The sequence below is a fragment of the Brienomyrus brachyistius genome, chromosome 19 (assembly GCF_023856365.1).
Source record: "Brienomyrus brachyistius isolate T26 chromosome 19, BBRACH_0.4, whole genome shotgun sequence".
Classification (NCBI taxonomy): Eukaryota; Metazoa; Chordata; class Actinopteri; order Osteoglossiformes; family Mormyridae; genus Brienomyrus; species Brienomyrus brachyistius.
Window position 1 is genome coordinate 20,050,390 of NC_064551.1, and position 22,252 is coordinate 20,072,641.

At 44.9% G+C, this 22,252-nt stretch overlaps 1 protein-coding gene across 1 annotated transcript in view; it reads right to left on the reverse strand.

Annotated features, from left to right (window-relative positions):
• LOC125714848 (protein eva-1 homolog A) overlaps positions 1–22,252 on the reverse strand; it is a 60,972-nt gene that overhangs the window by 20,091 nt on the left and 18,629 nt on the right. Inside the window, exons 2-5 of the mRNA XM_048985864.1 lie at positions 18,678–18,892; positions 14,036–14,159; positions 12,718–12,870; positions 7,358–7,501 (exon numbers count right to left, since the gene is read on the reverse strand). Of these exons, the coding sequence (XP_048841821.1) occupies positions 7,358–7,501; positions 12,718–12,870; positions 14,036–14,159; positions 18,678–18,892 (636 nt within the window). The remainder of the gene's footprint in view (positions 1–7,357; positions 7,502–12,717; positions 12,871–14,035; positions 14,160–18,677; positions 18,893–22,252) is intronic.

The window sequence follows — 22,252 nt, forward strand, 5'->3', positions numbered from 1 at the left end:
TATGCCTCTTGGTGTCCCAATTAAAACCCTTTTTACCTCAGTCCTCATCTCCTTCTCCTGCTTCCCCAGTCCGTGCCCTACAAGTCATAACAGAACCTCACCAGGTGAAGTCCGTTTTCTGTCTGGAAACCCGGCAAATACACCACCACGGGGGAAGGCAGTATTTATCCATATCCACATGAACAAGCTTTTGGATAATTGCACCAAGTTCTTTTTGGTCCAAAAAAAAAAACAATAGTTCCCCAGGACGAAGGACCACATCCGCTACAAAGTGGGTCAATAGCTCATCACTCTAACACTGCATGTTACCAGCCTCTGAAACCCCAGTCAGACTTCACAGTCAGATGCTCCTGATGAAAGTGAGACTAGCTTAAAGCTTTACATTAATGGATGGGTCACGACAAGGGTAGCCAATGTAATGTGGCTGCTGTCCCACTGACCCCTCCCCCCTCCCCCCTAAAAGGCCCCAGGTATACAATCATTAGCCAAACAGGGTACCATTTATATTTAACACACCTCTGCTTAACTTTAATTATTCTTTGTAAACATGCATGACTTCTAAGCAAAATTTACTCGAGGACTGATAGAATTTTGGTCTGTAATACGAATAAGCCTGACTTTTGCAGTCACAAAAACAACATAAAATTGACTGAGTAAATTTAGGAAATTTGTTCTTCAGTTGCTAAGTGAGGAACTAACAGTCAAGCAATTAATCACCCAAAAAGCACAATTCTGCAGCTATTGCAGAAGCTGGTTTCATTCCGTGGGTTCATAGTGAACTTGCCGCTTTTAGATGGCGATCACATGTACATTTCTGCCAGAGAAATGTAAACAAAGACATGAACCTGTGTGGCGGATTTCCTGCTGCGGACAGGAATGTGCCCTGGGCTTTTTCAGCAGTGTCCCGTGTTCCTGATTTTCAAACACATGCAGCTCCAACAGTGACCTCTAAGCGGTCATTATGAGAAGAAAATCACGGAAAAAAAATCAGCATTTAACCCTGAGACTCTGGGTCTTTCTGACCTGCAAGGTGGAGTTTCAGACATAGAACATAACCTTTACAACAGTAAATATGGTAAACATGGCAGGTCCTTGTTTCCATGGCAAATCCCCCTCCCCAAGGACTGTGGGACCCAATGGCAAAGGCTCCATGGTTCTCCTGAGGTGGTATGGGCACTATGATAAAGAAATATGAACACCCCCCCACCCAAAGCTGAAGGTTATCAAACTCATTGGTTTTGTGATTGTAGAATTACTGTCTCATTGACATTTAATAGTGCAGGGAGACCCATCAAGGATGGCTGTCCAACACTGCTCACTGCTTCTAAGTCTAGGTCTCATAAAACCTGCCCAAAGGCCAGAGAGCAAGACTATTATCAGCCAATGAGACACTTACAAGCGTTTCCAATTGTTCCTTCACAGTTTAAAAACTTTAATAAATGCATTAAGCAGTTAAACGCATTGACCCAGGAAAAACAATAACGATTCTGACACGATGTATTCTCCACAGAACCTTCATATGTCATTGATTAAAGAAAAAAGAATGACTGAATGTCTACACAGAATTTGCCCAACATGAGGCAATAGAAACAAGCACAGCTCATCTTAGGAGTAGCTCAGCGTTATCCTCACAGATGAATATCCACCTCAAGAGCCACTGGTCCTTCAGGCGAGGAGACCCAGAACATTCCTCGTCTAGTTCCTGTTCCTCTACGTGACTTATATCTGATAAGCTAGTTCCGTGAGACGCTTCACCCTTAATAACCACAAGAGAGCAAAGACACGATAACTCTACCTGCATTTCTTCCCATCCAGCATGCCTTAGGGGAACTTGGACATAAGCCCACAATGGCTTTTGTCACCTAATGGAGGAAACGGGAAGGAGCGCCAGACTAAGATAGCTTATCGTCCAGCAGTTATGTCATAAAATGAACTCTGTGGGCAGTCTGAAGATGGCACACTGATGGACAAAGGCAACGGCACAGAGGCTGCGGGACGTCATGAAGGAGAGATATGTTACAGCGAGTCACATGTTTAGGAGCATGAAACAGATCCCCATGGCTTTGGAGAGGGGGTTAATACTGCCACCCACTGGGGGTCACAATGCTTTGTTCCTCACGTGGTGCGAAGTCTTTTGAGAAAAGCTATATAGCTGAAGCTGCTTTCTGAGGCTCTGTGAAATGCAAGAAAAAAAAACATGGTTCTTGGTGTAGATGTACTTCCCAAGATCGAGGCATATAAATATGAATTTCTCCTGTAAAACGTGCAGCTGTATAAATGGGCAAAAGATCCCAAACATTGCTTTGGATGAAAGTGCCAGCTAAGCAACTGAGTTGAAATGACCTACACTGTTTTCAGAAGCGGACCACCTCTGGGCTGCCTGGCTGAGAGGCCCAACTTCACCTGACTCGTGAGACGGGCTCTAACTGGCCGGGTTGCCAGGCAAAACAAATAGGGCCCCCAGCTGCGTTTTTTTGACCAACCAAGACATCAGCTCCAATTTCTCTCGTACAAGTCCATGAGCGGTTTTCTCTACCCATCTGGTCCAAATAAAGGCAGCCGAGGCTTGGCCGCTAAGCCTCGTTAATTATGCTTCATGTTTCCAGAGAATCCATACCGGGTGATCCCCTTGAAGTCGGGTTCACAAGGTGCTTGCGAGCACGTTCTCTCACCAAGTCTCCCAGTTTCCCTTCAAATGATGGTCATACGGTCATCGTCAGAAGCTCCCTCGTGCATTTCACACGCCTGCACGCATGACACGTGTCGCATGAGGCGGCATACACTGCCACCCAGGTTCCTACATGGAGATGAGAGGGAACATCAAGTGTGAACACCCATGGACAGGGGCTACCCCCTGCCTAACTCTGGCCACAAAGTTCATGCCAAAATAAACACCCCCCACCCAACAGTGTGGATACTGACATCTCTTAAGAGGTCCAGGGTGGGAGATTCAAAGCCCGGCTTCTGTATGGGGCAGTGGAGCCTGCTTGATTAGGGTTTGTGTTTTGGGAAACCACTGGAGACAGCAGACAAGCTGCCTATGGGCTTAAAACCAGAGGCCAGATTTTAGACGACACACTACCAGCTCATATTTCTGTCTCACGACAAAATGATCCAAATATCCTCGTGGCAATACAAAGTGCTGTTTGGCAGAGCACACGCCACTCCGCCTCCCTGTGGAGAACGTACTGTATGCAAAACAAGCTCAGACGGGGAAGCCCCCAGCGGTTAAAGACCCTCAATATTCACTTTCCATCTCTCAACTCTCCACCGGCCCTTTACTAGACATGAAGCCCTCAGTAGCTGCCCTGAAGAAGATCAATTCAGAGCAACAGTGGGGGCAGCCATGATCAGTCTTCTGATACTCTCATCTGAACCAATCTTGTCAACAGCATCACCGTGCCGAGCCAATTGCACGTGAGGATTGTGCGTGAGCACCAAGGGCTGGGAGGGCCTTTAGAGTTCATGTTCATCTGTTAGAAGGTTCAGATTCATTTGGAAAAGCAAAGAAGAAGAACTGGCAACCTACAAACACGAGTTGAAACATTATGGATACAGTTCAAAACAAAGGCTGGTGCTCCACTCCCAGAGTGGAAAAGCTCCAGAACTTCTAATGCTTTGAGTCATTATTTCTCTGTTTACACTGATAGGGTTGTAATGGACTTCAAAAGACACTAATGTAGAAAGCAGAGCCAGAATATAGACAAACCTAAAGTGAATACACATTTACTTACTTAACCTTTTGGCTTTTCTTTTTTTTACCCAAAGCACCTCATAATTGCCTCCACATTTACTGTAAGCCCTCGTGCATTCGCGATGCGCGAATTTACAGATCTGCGAAAATTTTTACTTATTTGCACCCGCATTTTTTTTCACACGTCTGCGTTCCTTTTTATCTACATACCGTACTGTACCTTTACAAGATGCGAATCCCATTCGCAAAGTTTATTCCTTTTCGAACTGTCATGACCTGCTCGTCTGATCCTCCCGTGCGCCACGCCCCCTCAACGACCTCATGTGGAATCTCCGTGTGATCAGCTGTTTCCAGTTGATGCCCAAAACAGGTTTCCATCTCGAGACGCATTTGCTATTAACACTGAAAGGGTTGGTTTTTAAAGGTAATGTATTAAGCTAACTTCTAAATGAAATTAAAGAATTTTGGAAGAATATTTAGGGTTTAAACTATAGAAATAAGCACATATCACCATTTTTAGTGACCAAACATCCGCGAATCCTCCACATTCGCGACGGGTTCTGGAACGTAACCTCGTGAATGTCCGAGGTATTACTGTATATAGGCTGTCTAATTCTGTGGTACCACAATTTCCCACTTGGAATCAATAAATCTATATATTTATAGATCTTGTGCAAAACAAGCAATTTTGTGAAAGGGTTTAAAAGAGAGACCTTCTAAGGTTTGACTCAACTTTACGTGAGTGGTTCACAACCTGATCTTCAGTGCCTGTAAGCCATTTGAAATTTCTGTTCCAGTCCTCCATCTGCATTCATGAGCTGGGCAATCCATGGCCTTATAATGACCTAGCAAGTAAAATCAGGTGTGTAAGTGATGATGGCACTGAGCAAAAATGTGGACTGGACTGAGATCAGCGCTTTAAATAGACTCTGAACAAGACAGCACACAAATCTTTAAATTAAATGAGGGTTTCGGGAGGCACACATATGGTAATTCAACCTTCTTAAGAAATCTCACTGTTTGCCTCCCCCTCCCACCCCAGCAGCCTCCAGAAAATTTCTATCACATCTAAAACATTGTCACAAACATTACAGAAGCAATCTTTTCTTCCATATGGCACCTTTTCAAAGCAAACAGGAGACCTCGCTCTCGAAAGTCCACCCCGAGACTGGCTGGGAGCCATTTACCAGCCATGTAAGTGGATACCCCCCCCCCCCATCCTCCTTCATTATGGGCAATGACTCTGTGATTTCATGTGTACTTTGGCACTGTGCTTTTTTCTCCAAAGACAGCCCCCGCCCCCCCCCCCCCCCCCACTTCACTTTACAGGTATCCCCCACTTCTCATTGTCTATGGAGGTGCAGAGGCATCACTGGTTTGGAGACCACTCCTACACACAGGATCACTCACCAATTAGAAATGGACGCAGGTAAGACCCCACATTTAAACCTTCAAGGCTCTACTCAGACATGGCTCAGACCCGCAGTGGTAATTTTCTGCCACGAATATTCAGTGAACCAGCCAAAGCCACAAGACAAAAGCAGAATAAACCAGAACCAAGATCAAACCCAGCTTATTATCCTAAAAATACATGCTAATCCGGATTACATGTTCCCAGTGCAGTCCAACAGATACATCATCAGTAAACGGTGATCTGATACAAAAATTAAACATTAAACTCCCTTCCCAAAAAGTTGTAATGAGAGAGAAAACTTTCTAGGAATCCATGGAACTCCAGGGACAGTTAGAATTTACGATTATTCGTGTCTTGACAATAAGCACATCCATTCCTGGGTCATTACTCTAAAGCTCTGGTGAGTTAAGTGTCTGTGAGTTTCTAGAACAGTGAAGCCATGAAGCCGACCAGGCCTTGGTGACAGAAACCTTTGATTACTGAGCCAGTTCAACATAATCATCTCCGAAGGGGAGCTGGAGGGTGGAGGTGGGCCGCAGAGAGGTCTGCTCTGAGAAGTTCCAGACAAAGACAGCAATAAATTCATCAGAGCCCTAAGTGTCACCGGGAAACGTGCTGTGAGCGGACATTCATGATTTACACCCCGCACACCCCACCCCCCACACTCCAGCACCTTAAATATCCTCCGTGGAAAGGGGAGTGGCCCATTTCTTGACAATAAATCTTGGACAGGAGTGGTCTGTAGGCGGGTGATGCCTGCACCTTGTTCCTGTTAAGGATGACTGATGAAATATCCTGTGCAAAATCATCCATCTGTATCCTGGCTCAAGACCGGAAAATTCTGCTCAGCATAAGTTATGGATAACGAACGGTAGCCCCAGTGTGGCTCAGAGCGTCAGGATAATTTAAGAGGAATACATTTTGCGTATGAATGTTTTTCATCTGTATGTGGGAGGGGGTGACTAGGGGATCCTCCTCCTTGCAGTATTCAGCGTGAATACTGAAATGTTTTAATGTTATTTCAATTCAGCTGTTTTTCATTGAAAGAATATTGCCACCTAGTGAGCAAAAGTGCAACCTCTCATGCAGAGTTTTCTTTTAACACCAAACTGTCCAGCTTACATACATATGGAGATTCATAGCCCATGTGGACTTACAGAGTCTTAATTAGCCTAATTGTTACCATCTGTCCATCTTCCATAATGTCTGATGCAGTGTAGTATCCTGGTTAATCTGGATGCTAAAAAGCACCAGCACAAATGAGAGGATTACCTATATGTCAGTCCATCACAGGGCATATAAGTGACACACAACAATTCAGCTCTTCTGTTTTGACCACTGGAGAAGAAATGGAGTGGTCAGAGGCTAAGCCTCTGTGCCTGTGATCAGAAGGTTGCTGGTTTGCGAGTCCTTAAGCAAGGCCCTTAACCCCCTGGGCGCTGCTATGGGTGGCTGCCCTTCACAGCCAGCTGGCTCTCATCTACAGAGCGCAAGCTGGGGGAGGAGCAAAATAATTTCTCCACTGGGATCAATGAAGTACTAATAATTATTATTATGAATCACATGCGGAAGGAACATGCAAATTCTACATATACAGAGCTGAGGGCAAGAACTGACCCCACAGCCTTAGAGGCTACCCAGTGCTAGCCTACCTTAACCCCACCCCTAACCTTAACCCTGGATGTTAACCAGTGTTATTTTACTCCTAACCCTAACTCTGGAGACTAATCAGTATGCCCTCACACCTCCTATTGAATGGATCAATTTTAATCGATTGTGCTTACACAAGTGGAATAGCATAGAACATCCATCCATCCATCTATTACCCTCCGCTTATCTGAGGTTATCTGTTTGCCTTGGGTGACCCAACCAGGGGCATAAAGCCCCAGGCAACTTAGCTCCTGGGATCATTGGATCACGCAAACCCCTCCACCACGATAAGGTGTCGGCTCCCGGAGAACAATGGAACTTTATTAATCTCTGTGGAGAAATTCTCTTTTTGCTTTACCCCATCCTGCTCTCCATGAAAAACACATATGTAGCTGCGAAAATGTAGCTGGGGGGGGGGGGGGGGTCATAGCAAAGGGTCAACCACCTTGCGTCACACAGGAGAATCGCAGGTGAAGGGCTTTGCCGAGAGAAGGCTTGAACTGGCGACCTTCCGATCATAGGCACTAAACACTAAACATGTGCAAATGGCCCCACTCTGACTGTGAGACGCTGAGATCACATATTCCTTCACAACCTACCACAGGAGTAGATGACGCTGAGGTACTTGCGGATCCCGGAATAGCAGGGGTCTCCAAACTCCCTGGCAGAAGCCTGGATGGAGCAGTTCCTCTTCCTTTGGCAGAGGGACATCACCACTGCAAGAGCGCCACCTGATTGGCACTCTGCAATGAAAAAGACACAACTGAGCCATGGGTGGATGTAGAAGTATTTCCTCTTTTCATCCTGGGAATTTAAATGACATGCACTAAAACCTATAACTATTTGCTTAAATAGTATCTATAGTACCTGTAATATATTTCAAGCCTTATTTTCAAGACAAAAGAAGAATGGTATCTCACAGTTTTCTTTTTTAAATTTGGCTGGATGTCACGCACTTTGGAACTTTTGGAAGGCTGTCAAGGCAGTTATTGGACTAGGAATGCAAACCTGAAGATTCACACGGGGAGGTGAGACACGGTTCACATGAACAGGAGGGTGGACAATGTCACTAAGCAGCATAGCATTTTTGGGTGCTGTAGATCACTTGAACCTTAATTTTTTTATTCCTCTGGTGTTAAGTAAACACTAAATTAAACCAACACTAAAACAAGAGCAGTACCCACTACACGATAACAAAGCCTGTTCGCAACCACTTCACCTTTGCTGGCTCCTCTACAAAGTTTTAGGAACCAGGACAGTATTTCTTTGAAAAACAAGCAAAACATTCAAAAACAAACAAATCAAAACACAAACAAACTCATCTTGGTATATAAACCCAAGGATTAATATTTATCTGACGACCAACATTTTTAGTCAGATATTTTTCAATTTATCTGAGTCACACAATGATGTTTTTGTTAAAGGTCTTTTGGGCATTTCTCATCTAAAAAATATAGATAGTGAACAATCACCTCAAATGAGACACGACTTGATGTGTCCTCCAGAAAAGAAAACCGTCTGACGATGCTATAGGAGCGATTCCAGACCTTTTCTGGGACAATGTCCTATTAGATACCTGATCCTTGGCGGACAGTAGCTGGGATTGGAGTTTCTCATTGTGGGAATGAATAGGGAGGTCATGAATCAACACCCCAGCACCTGTCATCTCAAAGGTCCTCAACACTGTAAGGGCTTGTCCTTCTGTTACAGAGACCTTTTCTCAAGTACAGATGCACCTGAAGATGGCCCGTTCTTCCACTAGAACTTTCTATGCACCTCTCAGAAGCAAATGTTTCACAGACTCTGAGCTCTTTGCCGCAGGGTCACTTGAGCAGAGCTCCCAATGATACCAGAAAGACAATGACGGCATCCTCATACTGAAACAAAAAAGCACACCGAGACACCTCCATCACCTCAAGTGTGTGACTGGCTTCAAGCCAGTCCTACTATCGTACGGACTGTGTTGCGGCATGCAGCCTCATCCATAAGATAAATTGACTTTCTGCTCTCATTTAAAGCAAAATGTCCATAAACAAACAACACAATTTCAGGTGTATGAATTCCTAACCAGCATTTCATAGCTGTATCATCACATACAACCATCCTGTGAAGTACTATCACTGGTGCCACATCCCTGCCATCCCAGTTCCGTTGCCGAAACGACGTGAGTCTCAGACTACTGCAGTTCCTGCAGGACACACTCCCAACTCCCAAAGCCAGACCAGTTGTGGGGAGTATTGTCTGACTAATCCCGCTAAAATACGGGCCCTGAAATGAAAAACTCTTCTGCACTTTAGTGTCCTGAATGTCATTCCGCGATAGTATTTGGCGTTTCCACTGAACACTAAGCTTGGGGACAGGCAATGACAATATGATAGTAAAACACAGAAACAACAAAAGAAACATTAAAAATGAGAGAATTGTGTTGTCATGCCTTGTTTACTAAATGTTGTCTTTGTAGGAATATTCTTTTGACAGTTTTGAAGGCTTTTATTTCTTTGTTCATTTCTCCTCTGCTTGTTAAAAAAATTCATGCACACCAGACAAAAACTTTGAAGGAGATTCTGTCAGGCCTTGTGTTGCCCTTAGGCTGAGAAACCAGATGAAGACAAATGTCTCTTTTTGAGTGCCTGAGTGCCTAATTAGCTTCAGCGATGTTTAAAGGCCATTCATGCACTGACCTGCTCCAGAGGGACCCTGTCCAGTTCCCGATAAATGCTCCCCACAAACCAGGCACACATCGGAGGGGGGAGGAGTCGCCTTAAAAGACCTTGTCCATTAATCCACTCTCTGATTCCCGCCAGAGCAATTAGTCAACTGGAAATGTGCAAGGGAAACAGAGCAGCCCAGTTGTCGTCAGTAACAGATACTTCACCAGAAGAGCTCGAGATTAAAGCTGGATTTTCAGTGCTGCCAAATAAAATTGGCCTCGTCTGCCTACGATCCTAAATATATGGGGTATAAGAAGGGGGAGTTTCCATGTGCCCCCTCCAGGCTAATAGGGAAGGAATGAAGGAAAGAATGGGTCCAGGCTGCCCTGCACAAAGAACCAGGGTTGGGGATGGTGACCTTCAGCCAAGATCAGGCTGACATCCAGGAGAACACAGACACAGGTGCTGGCATTAATGTGTTTATTCTGCGAAACACCAGTCACGTTGCAGCATCAGCACAGCAAAAATTTAGGAATACGAACAACCTGTGACTTAAATTAAACTGCAGATTTAATCTTCTGTGCAGTTCTGAGATTTTGCTCAAATTTTTCTGCAATAGAATATGGAATGAGACAGGAGTGTTGTGACTTGGGTCCACATTATAACTACTCTAAAACAGCAAGACCTTCCACAAGCAGACGAGCTGATATAGACCCCAAAAAAGAAAGAAAATAGAGAGAGAGATGTGTTTTGGTGGTTTACTTCCTGGAAACACTATAAAAATCAGGAGATGCGAAAAAGATAGATGAAATGAAGAGGGATCCGAAGTGGAATGAATCCTTTCAACATCCAGATTACTGTTTGTTAAGGCAGTGGCTATGTTTCCCATAATGCACTACTTCTACCACCCCTTTGCTCTGAATCTCTCCTGGAGAAAGACAGGTTCAGGTATGGCCTCAACCGATCAAATGTCCCCTCTGAGTGCAAATGATTCTAGTTTTGCTGCAAATGTTTGCCTGCAGATTTCAGAACGCTGACAGGGTCACAGTCATCCGATCTAGCATATAGATCAGCTATAGGCTGATTTGTGTGTGATGATTACCATTTGAGCTGTGAAATTACATACTTGTCGCCATCTGCTCAGGTGTCCAGCTGAATTGGTCTGAGTCAAGGTCCGCAGTCCTTCTTTTTATGGGAGCGTAAGAGGGGCCATAATTTATACAGAGGGGCCAACTTCATCATTAGTCTATGATTTGTTTTGAATCGGGGAGTGACAGGAGAGGAGCACTCCAGGGGCCAATCAGCTTTCATTGCCCCTATGGCCTCACCCCTGTTCACTCCCCTGGCCCTCACCTCATGGTTCATGTGCAGTAGCAGCTGGGAAATGCTTAACGAAACTGACCAAACCAGAAGGTTCGAGCTTCCTCAGTCCCACAAGGAACACTTTGTCTTAAAGGAATTAACACCCAGCTGTAAAAGTGTGTAAAGGGATGAATTTAATGTTCCATTACAGATAATCTGTATAAGAATGTCCCCAAGGTGAACAATTCAGGCAATGCAATCAATTAAGGACAAAACAATTAAGGCCATATTATGAGTGGGGACTGCAGGCTAGGTTTATGATTCAGGACACGAACTTGTATTACTAGTGTGGATGGTTTGAGTCCATGAGTATTTTAATCTGGCCTGCTACAGGAAAACATCTCTATATCTCTGCAAAAATGACAAGCCAGCCATTAACAATATAATAATATTAATAAACAGTATTCCGGAACATATGTACCAAGTGCTGTGGTAGTTTAGGTCCAGTTCCAGGAAGTCTACTGCATATGTCTGGGTACACCTTAGGCCTAATGCTGCTCCATTCAAAGTCTCACACTAACCCCCACTGAGACTGTGGCTGGAAATCGGAGTACCTCGAAGAAACCCACAAGAAGCGGTAAAGCAACAATTCTGCAAAAGGGGCTGGGTTTCAGCTTCCAGCTAACCCATCCACACTGGGCTAACCTCAGGTATGCACATTGTCCATGCGGTTTTGCCTGAAACCTTCAGCGAACCGCAACGTTTGCGTTAATTCTCACTGTGTGCCGGGAAAACATGCGCAAGGCCTTTAAAGTGGATTCTGTGGAAGTTATTGTGGTATTTCCCCGTGAATCAGATACAGTATCCTCATGTGTAGCAAGGTAGCTTACTTTCATGTGAATTTAATACAATGACCACAGTGACGCAGAAGCCCTTCTGGAAAAGGTCCACGTCTTTTCGAAAAGCCGCTCTTTAAGGTGGTGACAAACGTGGCGTTCAGATCCAAGGAGTCCTCACTAGTGTCACAAAGTGAAATGGGATGCGCCCCCATATCGCTCAAAAAACGAAATCCGATGAGACAATGAAACCTATTCCAGATGTGTCGTCACCATCGTATTTTAGGGCGCATTGTTCACCCCCGGTGACTAATGACACTCGAACTTCCCCGGCCAACCTAGCCGCCTCTCCCAGCGAGTGCCCAGACGGCGTGCTCGTGTGAACTCGATACGTGCCGCGGCTTGCGTCCAAGTGACACCTGCCTGGAACTTCACGGGAGAACAAAGTTCCTTCAGATTTTCTTTGGAATGTGACCATTAAATGGATTTCGATAAAAAAGGAACATCCCTCAGTCTGTCGTTTAACTTCAGCTGCATGGCATTTTCTTTTATTTTCTGTATATTTGTTGGGGTTGGGGGCACTTTTTAGACTTTTTGTTCTTTCATATATATTTTTTTTCCTGTGTCTATGTGTGAGTAATGTTTATATGAGCTTTGTCAGAAGCATTTCGATGTATGTCTCAATATGTTAAACAAGACCATGACAACTAAAGGACTCTGACTTGATGAAGACGCAGTGTCCCATCTGAACATGCTAATGCGGAAACACTACACACCAAGTTCTTATCCTAAGTTGCCATTAACAAGCCAAGCCAAGTGCATGACATCCAGCCCTTTCACGGCTCATTCCTTGGTAAAATGAGTAAGCTATATAGATTAGAACAAACAATCATCTCTTATTAATGAACAGAGCCCCACCTTGATCTACGGCTTACTGTCTTAATGCTCATTATCTTGTGCTTCCAGTGTTATGGAAGCCAGCCCCCCCCCCCCCCAATGGGTATACATTACAGGGAGGATGGAGGGCTATAACCACCCCGAAAATCAAAACCAGCTAATACAACTCCCCCAATGATCAAACCTCAAAGTAGGTGTTTACCTCAACCCCCTCAATGTTCAAACCAAATTCACACCCTTGCCCCCACCCCTACCCCCAGCCCCAGTTCACACCTACTGCCGGCGCCCTCTGGTTTTGGAGCGGGCACTCCTGGACGCCTTGTTGGGTCCTCCCAAAGGAGGCTGAGTAGACAGCGATCAGCATCCCCCTTCTGCAGCTCAGGTTCATCTGTTTGTCCTCACAGGCTACCTTGTTCTTGTACTCGTCTGAGGACGGAGGGAAAAAAACAGCCTGAACTCTCCCTGCGGAGGGGGGGGCAAGACGTTTTATGGACACTTCAATCTTGTACCAATGTGGTCAAAAGCCACAATGAAAGAGGCAGCAGATAACAATGCAATAACGTACATGTAGTGCTCATAAAGTTACTGGCAATATTACAATCTTAATTGAAATGACAGGGTGGGGGGTCCGGGACCAAAATAAGCCATACAAGACCACCTATTACAGAGAACATTTTACGGTATATTACTTTATCGTGATTTTTAGAGAACCCTCCCACCCAAGAGTCATTGGTAACTTCAAGCACTGGTTAAAATTATGACTGTGCTAATCAGCCTATGATTTAAGGACTGAAGAAGCAAAAGGCACAGCAGACGAGCCGCTGTCATCAGCACCACCTTCCCGCGTCACACAGCTTGCTGCTTCGTCAACAACCCCCTGTCCCGAATGCAACTATCAATCTTTAACATGTCCCAGTAATTCTTTAAAAAAATCATTTTAGGGGAAAGTGAGCAGATGAAACTCCGCGCAAATAGTTACGGCCTTTAGGAAGTTTACATGGTGCTAGTTTGTGGGTCGACGGCACATATGACACGCATTTACACTCATATTTACATTCATATAAAAATATTTAGGTATTGACATATGCACATGCTGGCGATAATACATTAGTGCTGCTGAGCTGAGTTTCCAGTCAATGACCAGAAACAAGTGAGGCAAATTAGCTGTACCTACATGACACTGCATCCTGCCCTGGAATAAAAAAAAAAAAAAAAAAACAAACCTTCAATTATGTTGTGGTACTGGATTCATGGGCAGTACAGACTGGGAGGCATGCCATGCCGAAATGCCCAAAACGTCAGGCTAATGTGCCGCAATAACAAAGGGGGGGTCGGCGAACACAAGACGCGTCATACAGTAGGGAAAACATGGATAACATGCTGCAGTCACAGGCGAGCTTCAGGCTATCGTCCCTCTTGGGAAGGAAAACGCAGTGTTACAGTGACATTTCGGGCTTGGCTATGCACTGGAGTGCATTCTGCTTGCAGATATGCATTCACCATCCTAAGAAGCCAAAGAGGACAGAGTAAGGTAAAGTCAATGTCTTAAAGAGGTAGAGTAGGGCAGGGGCATGGAGGGCGACTAACTTACTGGGGCGACATTTATACCACACAATGAGGTATTTGCTACTGCTGGGACAGGGGTCCGTCCCGAAAAGACGGCTGTTGACGAAGAACCGGCAGCTCCGCCTGTCCTGGCACTCAGTGAGCATCTTCTGCGAGGAAGAGAAAGAAAGTGAGTCTGTTAAATTTGAACCAATCAGGCGACAGGAGAAAGAGGGAGAAGTCACACTTCGACGATACTCGGCGACACAGGGCAGCCCACAAGGTCGCAGTGAGGGGCACTGCGGCCTCGCACTCCCAGGACTGTGAGCCTCAGTGCTTCCGCAGCCTCTGCGTGTGCAGAATATACTGCATGTCAGTAAATCAGTGTCTACAAATGACACGTCATCAGAGGTTGGTAGTCCAGATCCAGAGAGGAAAAATCCAGAACAAGATTTTGTTTCAACAGTTGAGTACTATGTGACTGTGACTATTAATTCTCAACTGGTTGGTTGAAACAAAATCTTGGTCTGGATTTTACTCTCTGGAGCTGAATTACCCACCTCCCTCCAGTGCGAAAGTGCAAACTTCCCCTGTGGCTCACACTCCTGTCCCGGGGGTATTTCCTGGGTCAGGTTCACTGTGACCTTATAACAGGTAAACTGTTAATTTGAAAGGGATTTGTATTACAGCTCTGGTGTACATGGCTGCATTTACTAATTTGCTACACTGTGGGATCCCACTATCTAATTTTAAATCTACACATGCTCAAATCCTTGAGATGTGTGTAATTCCCTCTTGCACTGCTGTACAAATGCTTTACTACTGTTTCTGTTTCCATTAATAATTGTGTCAGTTGTATCCAGAGGGATCCATCTATCCATTTTCTGTAACCACTTGTCCTAGACTGTAGAGGGAAACCGGAGTACCCAGAGGAAACCCCATAACAACACTGGGAGAACCTGCAAACTCCACACTCATGGAGCCACGGCAGAGACCCGAACGCTGGTCCCAGAGGTGTGAGTCAAGAGTGCTAACCACTGTGCCACCCCTCCAGAGGGATGGTTCTTGGAAATGGATGTGGCAAGAGTCCCTGCCAAGTCAAACAGTCAGACTGAGGAAAACCTCTCCAGGAAACCACAGTGACTCATTATACACCCGAGCAACCATGTCTGGGACTCAGGTGAGCATTTTTGGCACCTCCATCACCCCAACCGCAGGCTCTGCGAACTGGTGGATAGTTCTGCCCGAGAGCACGTGGCAACGTGATGAAAGATGTTGGGGGAGGTGGTTTGTGGACGCACACACACACGCACACACACACACACACACACACGCACGCACATGTAGAGTATACCTATCCTTATGGGGTCCGCTCATTCACTCCTATGGAAAAAATGCTAACGCTAACTATGTCAATCTTAACCCCCACCCAGCCCTAACCATAACTATAAGTAACCAAGCAAAACACAAGAGTTTTTGCATTTTTAGTTTTTTCATAGTAGTCACTGATTTTATAATATAGAGTTTTCCCTTATGGGGACCAGGAAACCGATATTTATCACGTTATGGGGACATTGTGTCCCCATAAGGATAGGTATACCTGCTCGCGCGCGCGCGCACACACACACACACACACACACACACACACACAATGTATTCGTAGTAGAAGGAAAAGTGTGAATCAGATACAAACACTCTTTTCAGTTGCTGTAATTCTTCACTGTTGTATTCCACATATGGATGATTCAGTGCAAAATATTTCGAGAATGGCACTTACAGACATCAGCCTTGATGCCACTAAAACGTCCAGACCTATGTTGGAAGGAAAAAAGCCACTGGAATACCAGATTAATTGAGCTAAGGCTGAGGTAGAATGAACACGCATCAAGAGCGCCCCCTGCAGACCAATGCACTTGAAAGTCGTCAAGTGAAGGTATGAGTTCTCAGTGTTGTCTGGGGTTTTATGGGCAGAGCCCCCAAGGTCAGTATACCCAAAGCAGATCCTCTGTGTAATGTGCAGTCCACTGCCACCCTCTGCCACCACCATCACCCTTAGCCATCCATGCTTAGTGTAGCATGAGTCATTTGTCATTATATTGTTCCACTCATTGAACGTCAAAGACGAACACCGATGAACACACGCACTCATGTAAAGTGTACTCCCCGACTGCACACCTTTTTGAATGAGAGGCTACAAAGCAGACTGTCATCCATCCATCCATCCATCCATCCATCCATCCATCCATCTCTGTCAGGGTTGTGTAAATTGCTTTTCACTCCTTACAAATGTTGACACTCACCCACTAGTCACAACTTGTCTTTGGACTTCTCAAGCATATTTACCTTAAAGCGAAACACACCCTGACCACACTGGGACCACTGGAATCGCCATGCAATGTTTTTCACGCAATGGGTGCAACACGGTGTAATTCATTTGGCAACAATGAATCAATGGCGATGTGATCAGAGCATCAAAAAGGGATGGACATATTTCAAAATGCTGTTAAAGTGTAACTAGAGATAAAACATACACATTCCCAAATATGTAACTTAAATGTCTCCAATGCAAATATTTGTTGCAAAAATATTCCACATGATGAAAAAATCCAAAATTTTGTGATGTAAGTCTGTTTCAAATGAACACAAAAGAAAAAAATGTTAAACTTAATTAATACTTCTAACTAATGCGTTTGTAAGAGAATAATGATAACAAAGAAAAAAATAGCGATATCAGCAAGATGCTTCAAAAGAATCTGCAAACTGTGATATAGGTGCCTAATGTTTTAAGTAACAACCACTGGAAAATTGCTAGCCTTTCAGCTGAGGGTCAGTAATGGGATGTTTTCAAGTCTCATTTTACTGGATTTTCCAACTTTAACTGGCAACTGGCAGCTTGATAGAAGGGAGGGGTTAGAACTTTTGAAGGGGGGGCTAAATTGAAGGGGGGGTTGATTGTGTAACATGGCTGATTGTGTAAGTTTGCGTGGGGGTCTTTTTGGCAAATTGCACACTTTAGAAGAGGCCAGGTTCCTGGCCTTCCGCACAAAGCTGTTTCATGGGGTTTTGCCATAACATCCCTTCTAAAATCATCAGGGTGGGGGGGGAGCAAAGGCCCCCTTTTGTCAGCAGGTGCCCATTCAAGCTCTGGTTCTAATTTGCTTCAGAATGCCACCGCTCGGCCATTAAAAGGTCGGACTCACTGAAGCTCCGCGTGTCTTGCTGGGCGGCAGGAGTGGCCTGGTGGAACAGAAACATGTGGAGGGGAGGGGAGTACGGGGGCGGGGGGGGGGGGGGGTCTCTCATACTACAAAGGCTGTGCCCTGACAAGAAGCTGCCATTTGAATTCCCCCCCCAACCCCCACAGAAAAAACGTCTTCCAGCCCCAGGTATGGAATTCCTCAGGGAATTCCACGAAAACCGTGCCGCGAATCCCGGCAGACGGAGCACGGACAGGATCCTGTCGGCGGCCCTGCTCAGGCTCACAGGAAGCCGAGGACCTGGCCACCAACCTGGAGGTCTGCGGGAATCCGGCAACACAGGTCATCCACACAATGGCTTTGTTTTTCTGCGTTATCACCATGGAGACCGGAAATGTACACACAAATGGCCCAGTTCTGTCAGCGTCCCCAAATAGGGGCTCATTGTATTTGATTCAGGACTAAATACCAGATGAAAAGACAGATAACTTACTTTTTAGACGTCAGTGTGTTTATTTGCCCTTGCCCTCCTCTCTATAGACCACTGTGAGGAAATGGCAGCATCCAAGACAAAAGGAACCAAAGAATAATTTCAACCATTTAAGAAGGATTGCAGTTTGTTTAATTTGAATTATAATACTCTATATTCTGGCTTTTCACTCAGTTTCAAAACGTTATCTAAATCTAAAACTGCAGTTTGCAAGCATGTGAATAGTCTGGAACGGAGTGCAAAATCCATAATCCACCTTCAGCCCAGTGGTGCATAAATTTTCAAACTGAATTAGAAATTGAATCTGTGTAGATACTTCGCATTCAATGCTTTGAATTCTGAACCTGTAGTTTTAAAGCCCATAACACTGTAGGTCACATTTCATCCGTGTTCCATAATTGCTCATCCAGTACAGGGGCATATGGATACTGGCACCCATCCTAGGAACTGTACAGTTAAATTTAAAAGTAAATTCATTTTACAAACCCAGTTACTTCCTTCCATTCATCTTCCCATTACTCATCCAGAACAGAGTCACTAGGGGCCAGGAACCAATCCCAGGAAGCCTAGGGCAGAGGGCCAGCCCACCTTAAGGCACACACACACAGAATCACACATACTATAGGCAAATCAGAGACGCTAGTTCTCAAGTGGCATATCTCTGGACAGTTTCCTGGGGGGAAATGACCGCACCACAAAGAGAGAACATGCAAACGCCACATAAGCAGAGTAGGGACAGAATTCAAACCCCCCAGCCCTGCAGGTGTAAGATGACAGTGCCACCCAAACTCAAATACTTTTAGTGCTAAATATCCCTTTAAATGCCAGCAGAATCATAGGCAATCGGGTCTCAGCTGTATGACATGACAAGAGTCATGAAAATCTGAAAAAATTAGATGAAAACTGCAGAGAAAACGTTAAAGATGTTACTGTATAAACCAGGTTGATCTGGAAATGAGCAGACAAAGGGGAATTCAATCCCTGCTGTTGGCTTCTGTTACCTGTGATGATGTGGACACAAAGCAGTGGGTGTCATCTCCTGCCAGGTGGGCGGGGAAATGGACAGAACGGGGCGGGCATTGCGCAGGGGCGGAGCCACTCCTGCCATAGAAGGATGACTGGATGCTGATGGTGGTGTGGGGAGGACAGCTGACGGAGAAGTAGTCACCATCGCAGGCCTGCGCCGTGAAGTTCTGCAGTACTTTGGACAGGTAGCCTGCAGGGTGATAACATGGACACGGAGCCCAGGGACGTGAGTAATGGTCACACAGGAAAAATAGCCTGAAAAGTGAGGGTGGACAGGATGACTATGTGCTGTAAATGGATGCTTCCGCACAAAATTAAATCAATAACCAATATATTGTCTAATGTCTGTATGTCTAATTGCCGGTGAAATTTGCCAGTGCTTCTTACCGGGATATGTTGCATTGTTTTTTTATTCTGTGAAAAATGATAGATCAATCTGCTGGTCAGATTTAATAAGAATCATAGACATGTTGTGGGTCACATAAGTAAAATATTTTAAAAAGGTTGAGTCCCGTTTTGATTGAGATGGATCCCTCTAGTAACTAACAAATAGCTTAACAAAAGAACTTGTTCATCCTCCATTGTTTTGGGGTGGCGGTGTAGTTTCAAATTATGGCAATTTTAACCAACAAGCTTTTTTGCTACACCCATCCTTTGCATAATGGTCCCAGTTTTGTTGTGCGATATAAGAAAAGTCCTCAGTCCAGAAAGCCCAAGAACAGGGACTAGGTTCAGGAACTGCGGTATGAAAGTGCCCAGTCACCGCCTGCTTGGTTCCTGCTGGGACAAGCTGGGCAATCATCAGCAGCCCATTGGAATACCGAATCCTGTGAACCCTGTAGCCTATCTTCTGGCTTCCCTATTTACGCTCTGTCACCTCCCTTCCTGGCCACCCAAACATTCAGTGTTTTTCACAAGTAAAATTAAGACAAATGATATCTCAGTAGAATGAAAAAAAAGGAGTCTCCTTTATAGGGTTCTGCCATCTTGCTCTACACATATTGTGATTCATGAAGCAGGACGACAGGCCCTCAACCTGATAAGAGGCAGCCCTGGCTGTAATTCTTGAAACAACCTCAAACCTCCGAAAGATCACCACCCACATCACCGCCATAAGCTGCGCGTGCTGACACAGCCCTGGTAACACTAGCCGGGATTCAGGCCAAAATTCTGCTCTGGCTGAGTGTTCAACAAAACATCTGTATAAAAGACAGGGTACATGTATAAGACTTGTTTTTGTAAGAGAAGTTTTTGTAAGCCCTAGGGGTGTGGATGTTCTGCAGGGGGGAGTGAAGTCAGGTGAACAGTCCATTCATTGTAGCCCCTTCCCAAGGATACCCGTTCTTCTCCCCTGCATTTCCCTTGTGCAGAAGCCGTATCAGCTACATTTTGTTTTCATTCCTCTCCATGGTGTTTCTAAACCCAAACAAAGTCCCTATCCCATCATGGCACCTCAGTGACTTGTGGTTCTGTCTTATTTTTAAACCTGAACACCTTAAACAACAAGCGTTCCAATCTCCTTGCGGGCGTTCAGCATGGCACGCAATGTGGTCCGTTTGAATTTGTAGTGATTTGATGAGGGGGATTGAGACGGGAAAGGCGGGGTATCAAGGCGATAATTTTTTAACTCAACAAGGTGGTTCTGAAGAGTACGCCCTGTCAAGATGCTTGGAAAAACATTAAAGGGTCTATTTGGCCGCATTTGATTTGGATTGTTGTGCGGGTACAAGCCCTGACAAATGACTTCACTCCCTTATATGGACCTGCTCCCCCCATTCAGAAGGATCCTGACTCTGGCGGCTCCACATCTTTGAAGAAAACCTCCGGGAGCTGTCAGCCGGGGGAAGGCAACCATTACGAGGGCATGGTGCTAAAAATTCCTCCATGTCAAAATAAGAGAAAAAATTTGACCAGCCATTTCCTTTGGCTTTAAGAGTCATTTTTTCTCTTTCCTCGATAACTCAGTCACTTCCTGGGATCCAGCACAATTAATTGGCTTATTTAACAGCCTTACCGTATTATAACAAATAAAAGACTCCCAGGTGTTGGAATTTTGTGCAAATTGAGATGACCTGAAGGTAAACATCATAGGAGAACTGGTCGGGTCCCGCTTCCGTGAACCGCTGCACAATGGAAGCAGACTTCAGGGCACTTGTAGCGATAACTCAGATGCAAAATGTCACTCTGGGTTTGTTTGTGTCTCTGAAGCTTAAGCGATAGCATTTGCTAACCCCAAACAGGAAGACCACAGGAAGGTGGAGTTAAACAGGGCAAGATATTTTAGTCTCACTTGATCACGTTAAAGAGAGAAAATCTTGTCACATGATTGAAGAGAGCCCCTGATAAAGGATGACCCTTTAGTTTAATATCGGTTATCCATGCTTCTTGGTGTCTGGACCCTCCAGAAAATCCTACTTTTGCTCAAGATGTCCATAAGTCTCAGCACTCTCCATGGATCCTATTACACATATTTAGCAGATGCTCTTGTCCAAAGCAAGATAAAAATGAAGAAAACTTGGAATCAGAGATTAGGGTTAACCACCATCGAGAAGCAAATGAGGGTAAGGGCTTCACATAAGGACCCGACAGTCATATAATTCACCCAGACACATGGTTCAAACCTACAACTATCTAGACAAGGGGACAGACCCAAACTCACTGAGCTACACATTGGTCTGAATTGCTCAGATCATTATTTTTATGTTCCCCTTGTTCTTTCAAACAACGCGGGAAAGAAGAATAGAGCTTCCTTTTCTTAACCAAGCAAAATTTTTGCCTGGTGGGACGCAGAGAAATATCAGTGATTCCACAGAGGTCACCCTCACAGCTCAAATGCTGGACAAACACTAGAGGGGCCAGGAGTGGAGAAGTTTCTAAACAAATGATAAGATGCTACAGCACTTGCTGATAAGAGCCTTTTGTTTTTTGGATGATTGGCACTGTTTGATCTGATAATGAAATGGCCCAGTGTTTCCACATGGGGAGATGGGGGTCATTCGTTCACGTCACACAAGGTCCAGATTACTATGGGCGCTTTTCCACTGGTATATAGGAACCGAGCCGCATCCGAGCCATACTAGTTAAAGGTTGCTTTCGTTTTTAACTGCAGAAGGGTCTGCTCAGTAAAGACGTTGTCATGTTTGGAGAGTGACAATGATGTAAAACCAAAGAGACGCTTAATCACTCTTCACACAGTGTACATCATGATTTACTATGTGCTGATTTCCTAATATTCTAGCACATCTGTGATAATTCCTGTGGTCTGCATGCGTCAAACGCCAGCGGAATTAGCATTTAATTGTGTAAAGTTGCATTACAAATCCATTCCATTTAGCTGTTCTATACTGCTTTTCCATGCAGGAGGTTGGAACTTTTCAGGTTCCGAGTTACAGGGAATCAATACATTGCGATGTACAATAATACTAATAATGAGTATTATGTAGAATATAACCTTTTTCCTTCAGATAACCCATGCGCAGAACACCGGTATCTCCATGAATTTCGACCAATCAGATGGTAGTGATGTAACCAGCTTGGTTTAGTCCCACTT